The sequence below is a fragment of the Primulina huaijiensis genome, chromosome 4 (assembly GCF_012295235.1).
Source record: "Primulina huaijiensis isolate GDHJ02 chromosome 4, ASM1229523v2, whole genome shotgun sequence".
Lineage (NCBI taxonomy): Eukaryota > Viridiplantae > Streptophyta > Magnoliopsida > Lamiales > Gesneriaceae > Primulina > Primulina huaijiensis.
Window position 1 is genome coordinate 3,973,300 of NC_133309.1, and position 10,859 is coordinate 3,984,158.

General features: G+C 32.9%; 1 protein-coding gene across 1 annotated transcript; it reads left to right on the plus strand.

Moving 5' to 3' along the window:
• The first annotated feature begins 288 nt into the window (after positions 1-288).
• LOC140975268 (ubiquitin-fold modifier-conjugating enzyme 1-like) lies at positions 289-3,759 on the plus strand. The gene is made up of 3 exons (XM_073438881.1): positions 289-681; positions 1,386-1,447; positions 3,437-3,759. The coding sequence occupies exons 1-3, from the start codon at positions 349-351 to the stop codon at positions 3,570-3,572; spliced, it is 531 nt and encodes a 176-aa protein (XP_073294982.1). The 5' UTR covers positions 289-348; the 3' UTR covers positions 3,573-3,759.
• Positions 3,760-10,859: the final 7,100 nt, after the last annotated feature.

The following is a 10,859-nucleotide window of genomic DNA, read 5'->3' on the forward strand; positions in this document are numbered from 1 at the left end:
TATTAGGTCTTAGATAAATCCAAAAGTGGATAGATGGTTGATCTAAGTTTGGTCGATTCACGCTTGTGTCGACTAAAACGTGGTAAAAATTTTTTTAACCGGAAACTCTGTTGAGAATTATAATCGGAAAGTAAATGAAAATGGGGTCGACGGAGAGGATTTAGGTTGAGTCGACTTATGAGAATAAATTACGTGTTTAAAATAAATGTATATATATAATCAAATTTAATGATGTATTTACACATTTAATTAAATTGAGTCATAGAAAATGCATTCTCTTCTACCCAAATTTCCCGGCTGCATTCGTAAAACAAACGCAACTCTTCCAAGCTTCGACCGCGGAGGGGAATGGAGGGATGGGACCCAACAACGAAATCGACACTGACCCAGATCCCTCTACTCTCCGTGAAAGCGGGCCCACGCGACGGCGGCGCTTGGACGCAGCGGCTGAAGGAGGAGTACAAGGCGCTCATTGCGTACACCTCGATGAACAAATCTAAAGACAACGATTGGTTCCGGATCTCCGCCGCCAATCCCGAAGGAACACGTTGGACGGGTAAATGTTGGTACATCCACAATCTTCTAAAATATGAGTTCGACTTGCAGTTCGATATTCCCGTCACGTATCCTGCTACCGCGCCTGAACTCGAATTGCCTCAGCTCGATGGAAAAACGCAGAAGGTTTTTGTTATATTATTTTCCGGAATTCAATTTCGTTCTTTGATTGATGCCTAGAGTTTGTTTTGCACAGAATTAGAACTAAATTCCATCTAAATCGCATGATGATGATATATTACTACAAATTTTTGAGGAATCAATTCCTTCATGCTCAATTCTGTTTTGAGTCCCTGTTTCTTGATTTTTGTTTTATGAATTTTATTGTTCTAACAAGCAATTCTTGATTATCTGACTCAAGTTTTATTGTTTACTGTTGATTATGGACTTTATTTCATCATCAATATGGAAGTAATAAAAAATTAAATGCATCACATAGCAGGGAGTAAATATCCCAAATTAGTTGCAGAAATACTTGTACAGTCACTCCCGAAGATGGACATGTTAAATGACAGTATCATTCATGTTGGCTTTACTAGTAATCGTGTCGTGGTATCTATCTATCTATGAAAAGGTTCCTCGCTTTATAGACCAGTGTTATAGACCGGGCTTTTCTACTGAGCTTGTTTCTTATCGTTTTTTCTATCTCATCATCTTTTTCTCCTATTATGAATTATGGATAATGTAGTGCAACATCCAGGTTTAGTTTTTTTTCTTTTCGGTTGATCTTCCTGTTTTGGTTTTTGGCTTTTTTGTTAACCATTCTCTTTCCAAAATAAACGCTGTGATGGTTGAAACTCTGATTTCGTTCTCTTGTGTGTATTATGTAGATGTATAGAGGAGGGAAAATATGCCTTACGGTGCATTTCAAGCCGCTTTGGGCCAAAAATTGGTAATTCGACTCAGTTTCTCTGTTTTTCTTTATTTGTGTTTGGGTTTATTTAATTTATGGAAATTTATTTTTATTAAATTGGGTAGTTTTGTGGATGATGATTTTGTTTGAGAGGTCATGGTTACTTTATAGAATATTAGATTCTAACTAGTTTGTTTTTTCTTTGAAATTCTTTTGATCCGCCAGGGTTGTGTTTCTTATGCTAATTTAGATGTTTTGTGCAACCTTTTTATTAGAAAAGAAATGCTGAAATTGGTGACTGCCAAATGTTTATAGAGAGTAGAACTTGAAATGGAATGATATGTGGTAGTTAATACGCGATTGGGGCATAGGGAAATGATTACACTATGTCTCAACTCTTTTGTAATTTTCTTCTGCTTATCTACGGTCACCACTATAAAAATGTTCAATAATGTCATCATAATATTTGGTAGTTACCACGAAATTTAATTGAGTGGTGAACTAGATGTATCTGGTTCATGATCCGGTCACACGCTGTAGTTGTGGTTGGTTTTTTCTTGTTATGGTGGTAAATTGGAGGTTTGGCGTCTCATTATCTGTTGCTTTGATAGCCAAATTAATTATTGGGTTTAATAATAGGTTGTTAGATTCCTTCTTGAGGATGATTGGGAACAGGGACTACTTTTGAAAGCTAGGGCAAGTTAAGTCGGGACAGATTTGTTCCTGCTGGGCCATAAATTTTGAAGTTCTAATCCTGAAAAATAGGATCCGTCCAGCTATCAGTAATTTTTGTAGCCCCTAGAACTGATTTGTAACTACATAAATTCAAAATTGAAAATGTTCTACTTCGTCATTAACTGGAATCACAACCAAATGGCTGTAAGAAAGCATTGATTTCAATCGTTTAACCTAGCTCCTCGACAATTTAAAATCGATGTTGGTTCTAGGGACATCCACTTCTTTACCTCCTCAGTCTCTATTACAACCACCAATTATATAACAATAGATTAAGAAACAGATCAATTTTAATGTAAAGGAAAATCTGAATACCCCAACAACCTTGCCCCGTCACATGTTATTCCCCTCCCCAACATGTGTTGAGTGTTCCCTTCCCATTTCTTCTAGAACAAACATGTTTTATCCTTAGCTTTTTGATTTTGTTTCTCGACCTCTGTTCTCTTAGCCCATAACAAATACCCTCATCACCTAGAACACTCTTGTCCTCAAGACTGAATTTAGGAAACTGGGTTGACACAACAGTAGCTTCCTCCCATGTGGCTTCTTCAACTGAACAATCTTACCATCGGACCAACAATTTTAGAATATTCTCCTTACGCTGCAACTTGAACTTTTTAGCTATGTTTTGGATAGGTTTATACTCACTGGCTGATTCATCTTCAAGTTCCCTGGGTAACTTCTGTTCCCATGGTGAACAGTAGTTATTTAGGGCCAAGGCGCTAAAGTGCTAGGGTACCCTGGAGATGAGGCGCAAGGCGCTCGACAAAGCGCACGGTACCCTGGAGATGAGGCGCAAGGCGCTCGACAAAGCGCACGCTTTGTCGAAGTAAAGCATATTTAACATAAATTTTAAAATTCAATATATATAAAGTGATTTATACTATAATATTACATAAATTAAATATTTTTCACAAAGATAGCAAATATTATAAATAAAAATTCATTACTGACTGAAATTCTTAGTTTTCTTTGCTTTACTTCATTGCAAGTTGGGTATTTATATCTGTTATGGGAAAAAACTTAATTAATTTTATTTGATGACAATGTTGTGGCTGGCTTTCACTGTACCCCTTTTCAAGTGATCACTAGTAAGTTCTATTTGGCCATGTCCACTTTGGTTCTCATTCACCCTTGAGTTTGGTGCTTTGAAGGTGGATTTTGTGCTATTTTTTTATGTATTATAGTTGAAAGCTAGAGGAATCAGCCATTTAAAAGTCCATCGTCGATTAAAAGCACCGAATATTTATCTCTCGAGTTGCGAATCTAACTCCATTTCTTGTGTTTTGGTAGTCCTAGGTTTGGCATAGCACATGCACTTTGTTTGGGTCTTGCTCCCTGGCTGGCTGCAGAAATTCCGATTCTTGTCGATTCTGGAATGATCAAGCACAAAGATGATGCAGCATCATCATCCAACGAAACTTCATGACCAATGCAATATAATAACACCAAGATTTTATAATATTTTGCTTATAATGGAAATTTAATCTAGGCTACATTGTGTAAGCATTTGTAAACAATGTCTTAATTAGTTGTATGCTTCCGGTCGGGGGATCATTGTTTACCCAGTTTCAGTAGCCAGTTTAACTAATATTTCAACCATTTAACTTACTTTTTTATGGCTCAACTTTTTTTTTAAAATAATGATTCGTTTGTACTATTTTAACGATCTAGCAAGTCAGTTTTGTTTTGTTTTGTTTTGTTTTGTTTTTTTTTTTTTTTTTTTTTTTTTTTTTTTTTTTTGTTTTTTTGGATCATTTTCCGACCAGTTGCTTGCACCATATCCTATGAAATATACTTCTCCATTTAACAATTTTTGGTTGCAATGAAATTTTTTTGGCCCTTGTTTTTTTCATTTACCCTTACCAATCATGCACCTCTTTGTTGGAAGAGTCTTACTAATGAGTTAAAAAAAATTACATTGAGCATCCAATTAGATTTAATTACATTGAAATGTACACAGAAATTCATGTGAGATGATATCATAGATCAATTTTGTGAGACGGAGCTTCGAGTCTACTCAACATATGAAAAGTATGATTTTTTATGTCCAAAGTTTTATTTTCTCTGCAAAATGTATCATTTGTTGTTTAGTTATGTTATGAAGAAATATTGTGTAATATGTGTCGATTTAAGTGAAAGTGTTACTTTTATGTTCAAAGTATATCATGTGATATATATTGATTGAAGTGAAAAATATTATTTTTTTAAAAAAATATATTACTATTCATTGCAGATATGGACTGAATTGATACATTTTACGGATATAAATTCATGAGATTGTGGAAGAGCTACTCAAAAAAAAATAATAGTCCCACTTTTAAAATAAAATAGTAAGAATGTAAGAAACTAAGTGTGGTTTTATCCGATTATGAATACAAATTAGAATGCAACCAAATAAATCGATTTTACTAAATAATAAATCAAATCACATCGGATTAAATTCCTGTTTTGTTTGATTTTTTTTTTTGGATTATCGATTTTAAATTTTATTTTTTTGGATTAAATAATTTGATAAAAAAAATTAGTCGCGAAAATATAATACCTACTCGTTGCAATTTAGTGATTAATTTAGATATGTCAAAATGGGTCGTTTTTTGATATTTTGATAAATTATCAATTCAACCTACTTATTTTAAATTATATTTAAAGGGGCGAAATGGGTCAGCCTGCAACGTACCGCAATGCACCATTTTAGTGGATTAGAAAATTGTCAATTACTTATACTTATTCCATTTTGATATGTCATAATATTATTGAACAATATAAATTACAATAGAAACCATAATATTTACTATATATTCATGCACAAATTTTCTTTTTGGTCATAAAAAACTATCATTCATGGATTATATCACCAGAATTAGAATAACAAGATACACACAAACTAATTAATTGTAATAAAACTCAATAATTGCACAATAAAAAGTCATAATAACCCATCAAATTAAATATCTAATAACAAGAACTAATTAACTAGCTTTGAAAATATAATGTCTCGAATAATTATTTTTGACATGATAAGTTGTAACTATTACATTAAAAAATTTATTAGAGAAAGATTGTTTTTTTTATCTATATGTTGTGGTCTATGTTAGAGGTTAGGAAAAGGATTAACGAAAATGATGTGTACAATAAACATTACAAATTGAGTTACAAAGTGCATTTGAAATTATAAAATTATCCATGTACATTATTTGAAAAAACAATTTCAAAAGTTCATTTAAGAGAGTTTTGTAATTTCAAATACACTTTGTAACACAGTGTATAATCCTCATTGTACACGTAGCATAACCCAAGAATTTGCGGTCAGAAATCCATGATAGAGTCCGACCAAGATTCGCCCCTTGTCCGCTTATGGGGATTGGGTATTTAGATTCATATGTGCAACTATAAAATGCTAATGTTAGGTCCCCATATTGAGCTCTTTTTATGCACAACTGATGTAGAGCACTCGATGTGGTGACAACCAACATCTCTTGGGCACTAATTTGAGGGATAATGTAGTCATATTTATGACATGTTCAAACAATAGGAGAATCTATAAGAAAATCCAGTTCTGGTATTTAGTGATAGGAGAGATTAAAATTCTAGTGCTGTCTAGGGGTTGTCTAGGGGTGAGCATTCGGTCGGTTCGATTATCGACCGAACCGAATTAGTCATAACCAAACCGAACCCAATATTTAGCCATAACCGAACTGATCGAATTAATTTTCATAACCGATGAAAACCGAACTGAATTAAAATCGATTAATTCGATCGGTAACCGAATTAACTGATTAGTTTTTTTAAAAAAATTGTGATTTAACTTTAATTATATATATAATTTTTTTTGAACACTACAGTCTACACAAATGGAGAATAGAGAAGTGAGAACGAGAAATTCGGTTAGAGAAGTGAGAAAGAGACCATAAATTAGAATTATGGTTGATTTTAAAATTAAAAATTAAAATATATATAAAAATTGATAAATAATAAAAATTATTAAATAATAGTATTTATTATATCGGTTAATTCGGTTAACCGATTTCAAAATTTTGAAAACCGTAACCGAACCGAATTAATCGATATAATCGAATTTTTTTAATTTGAAAATCGAATTTCCGAATTGGCTCGGTTCGGTCGTTTAATTTGGTTTAACCGAAATCTTGCTCACCCCTAGAGATGTCGATTGTCTACAAGCAGTTTAATATATAGCTAATTAGAAAGTGTTGAAAATTAATATTTTAATATTGAATATTTGAATATCGAATGTTGAATATTTGAATGTTGAAAATTATGTAAAATTAGGTGTTGAAGATTGAAATTTGTGTGTGATGATGAAGGTAATGATGTAATTTATTTTTGGATTATTTGTAAAAATTTTCTATAAATAGATCTCTCATTTGTGAAGAAAATCACACTTGAGTTGAGAGAAAAATATTATAAAGTGTGTAGTGTGATAATTTTAGGAGTTTGAGATTTTTACTTTTTACCGTAAATTTTTACTTTTTCACAACACGTTATCAGCACGAAGCTCTAAAAGTCCTCCATATTTTTCCAAGCTCCAAAACAGAAGAAAAAGGTAGCAAAAGTAATAATATTTATTTTACTGTTTATTTATTTATTGTGTATATACTTAATATATAATATAATGTTATAATAAAATAAATTTTTCAAAAACTTGTTATAAATCCTGGGAGGATGTTAAGACGACATCCCACACTCCCGGTAAGGGATACGACAAGTATAAAAGTCTATAAGGTTTTTAAACAAAATACCTTATGACACCTCATTATAATATGGGATATGATATACATAATTATTTAAAACATTACTAATATTATATACACCATATTATTATCATAAAATTATACAAATACATACATTTATTTTTTTGTACACCAACGGTAACAAAACGGCTAGTTTTTGCCCTATAAATATGATCTCACAAACACATTCAATCACTCCAACTTTCTCTTCTTCTCTAAAATTATTCTTCATCAAATTTTTGAAGAAAAAAGAAGATGGCTTTCACAAAGTTATTTTTAATTACTTTGGTTATCATACTCATGAGTCTTGTATTTATCGGAGAATATCCTCCTCGTGTGTTTTCTTTATTTTTACGAATGCTTGTACTTGTTGTTTATCCATTACTTTATATTGCAATATTCATTAACTAATAAAATGCATCATAATTCTTTTTAGTACCACCATGGCTAACTTGGCAAAGCTCGAATTCATTGCACTCGACATTACGGGGAAAAATTATATGCCATGGACTCTAGAAGTAGAAATGCATCTTGAGTCATTGGGTCTAAGCGAGACTATTAAAGAAAATGGTATATCTTCATCGCAATAAAAAGCAAAAGCTATAATATTTTTGCGCCGTCATCTTGATGAAGGTTTAAAATGTGAATATCTAATTGAAAAAGATCCCATGGCTTTGTGGAAAGGATTAAAAGAAAGATTTAAACATATAAGGGAAGTATACTTCCGACCGCCCGTTATGAATGGAATATGTTGAGATTCTAAGATTTTAAGAAAGTAAGTGATTACAATTCGGTGATGTATCGAATAATCTCGCAATTAAAATTTTGTGGACATGAGGTTACAGAATTAGAAATGCTTGAAAAAACATTTTCCACGTTTCACGCATCAAATATAACTTTACAGCAACAATATAGAGTGCGTGGATTTGCGAGATATTCTGAACTCATCGCCTGTCTTCTTGTGGCGGAAAAGAACAACGAGCTATTAATGAGAAATCATCAGTCCCGACCCACTGGATCAACAGCATTTCCAGAAGTAAATGCTGTGAGTAAAAATGAATTTAAACCCGAAAACCAAAATCAAATTCAAAGACAAGGTTTTGGTCGAGGTCGAGGTCGAGGTCGAAGTCGTGGTCGTGGTCGTGGACGTGGACGTGGAATTGGTCATGGTCGTGGTCGAGGCCGTGGTTTTGAAAACAATCGAGATAGTTATTTTTATAACTCATCTCAAAAGGAAGTCACGAACCACCCACTGAAAAGGCATCAAGAGAACATGAGTGTTAATGAAAATCACTCGAAAAGATTTGAAAGTTCTTGTTTCAGATGCGGCACTCCAGGACATTGGTCTCGTATTTGTCGAGCCCCCGAGCACCTTTGCAAGCTCTATAAAGAATCGATAAAGGAGAAAGAAAAAGATACCAACTTCACTGAACGCAGTGACCGTTTGAGTAATTCAACTCATTTTGATGCTGCTGATTATCTGAATGATTTCTCTGGAAATGATCAATATGTTGGTGGGATAGAAATGAAAAATATTGATGCTGCAGATTTTTTTAATGATTTCTCTGAAAATGAACAATATACTTGTGGAATATAAATGTACAATAATTTATTTTTCTTGTATTCATATGATAATGTTTTATAGTGTGTTATATTTTTAAATATGTATTGTATTGTATTTTATTTTTATAAATGTACTGTTAGTAATTTTATTTCATTGCATATTTTTTTTGAAGTTCAAATATGGAAAATGCTATGAACCAAGCTGAAGTTTGCATACTTGATAGTGGTACAACGCACACTATCCTCCGAGATAAAAGATATTTTTGGAACTAAAACCAACAAAAACAATTGTGAATACAATATCAGGTCCTGTAGACTTGATTAAAGGATGTGGTAAAACACAATTTTTGTTACCTAATGGTACAAAATTTTTGATCAATGATGCTTTGTATTCACCACAATCGAAAAGAAATTTGTTGAGTTTTAATGATATACATTCACATGGGTATGATACTCAAACAATGAATGAAGGGAATGAGAAATATATGTGTCTTACCACATATAAATCAGGAAAGAAATATGTGATTGAAAAACTACCAATGCTCCCTACTGGATTGCATTATACACATATAAGTCCCATTGAATCAAACATGGTAGTTGATAATTTTTCAATATTAACTAATTGACATGATCGATTAGGACATCTTGGTTCAACAATGATGCGAAGAATTATAAAAAATACACATGGTCATCCGTTGAAAGACCAGAAGATCTTTCAGAATAATAAGTTTCAATGTAAAGCATGTTCTCTTGGAAAACTTATTATAAGACCATCACCAGCCAAAATCCAAACTGAATCACCAATGTTTCTTGAACGTATTCAGGGTGATATTTGTGGACCAATCCATCCACCATGTGGACCATTCAGATACTTTATGGTATTGATTGATGCCTCCAGCAGATGGTCACATGTATGTTTATTGTCAACTCGAAATGTTGCATTTGCAAGATTACTTGCTCAAATAATAAAATTGAGGAATCAATTTCCCGATTATACAATCAAGAAAATTAGACTTGATAATGCTGGTGAATTTACTTCCCAGACTTTCAATGATTATTGTATGTCTATGGGAATCATTGTTGAGCATCCTGTTGCTCATGTACATACTCAAAATGGATTGGCTGAATCATTGATTAAACGTCTGCAAATGATTGCTAGACCAATGATTATGAAAACAAAGCTCCCTATTTCTATATGGGGACATGCAATTTTACATGCTGCTTCATTAATTCGCATCAGACCAAGTGCATATCATAAATACTCCCCATTGCAGCTTGCATTTGGTAAAGAACCAGACATTTCTCATCTGAGAATTTTTGGATGTATGGTGTATGTGCCTATTGCACCACCTCAACGAAAGAAAATGGGACCTCAAAGAAAGATTGGAATTTATATTGGTTATGATAGTCCATCGATCATTCGATATCTTGAACCACAGACAGGCGACGTGTTCACAGCACGTTTTGCTGATTGTCATTTTAATGAGGAAATCTTCCCAATGTTAGGGGGAGAACAGAAACATACCGAAAAAGAAATTACATGGTATGTATCATCATTGTTACATCTGGATCCAAGAACAAAACAATGTGAAAAAGATGTACAGCAAATTGTGCACTTGCAAAGAATAGCAAATCAAATACCAGATGCATTTGCAGACACAAAAGGGGTAACTAAATCATATATACATGCTGCAAATGCCCCTGCTCGAATTGAAATTCCGAAGAAACAAATTGAAGATAGTCATGATGTCATTAAACGCCTGAAGCGTGGAAGGCCAGTTGGTTCCAAGGATAAAAATCCTCGAAAAAGAAAATTCATAGAGAAACACAATGATCACAAAATAGAGAATGATGTTCCTGAAGAAACACATGATGATCACAAAATAGAGAATGTTGTTCCTGAAGAAACACATGATGATGAAAATGTTTTGTCAGAACCACAAACTGACGAGAATCATGAAATCTCTATCAATTATATTAATACTGGAAAAATATGAAACCAAAAAGATATAGAAGAAATTGATGATATATTTTCTTATAATGTGGCAATCGACGTCATAAATGATAATGAAGATCATGAACCAAAATCTTTTGGTGAATGTAAAAATCGACAGGATTGGATAAAATGGAAAGATGCCATCCAGGTTGAATTAGATTCGCTAAATAAACGTAATGTTTTTGGACCTATAGTCCTTACACCTGAAGGTGTAAAACCTGTTGGATACAAATAGGTTTTTATTCGAAAGCGAAATGAGAAAAATGAAATCGTAAGATATAAAGCTCGACTTGTTGCACAAGGTTTTTCTCAAAGGCCTGGAATTGATTATGAAGAAACGTATTCTGCAGTGATGGATGCAATTACGTTTCGGTATTTGATTAGCTTGGCAGTATCTGAAAATTTA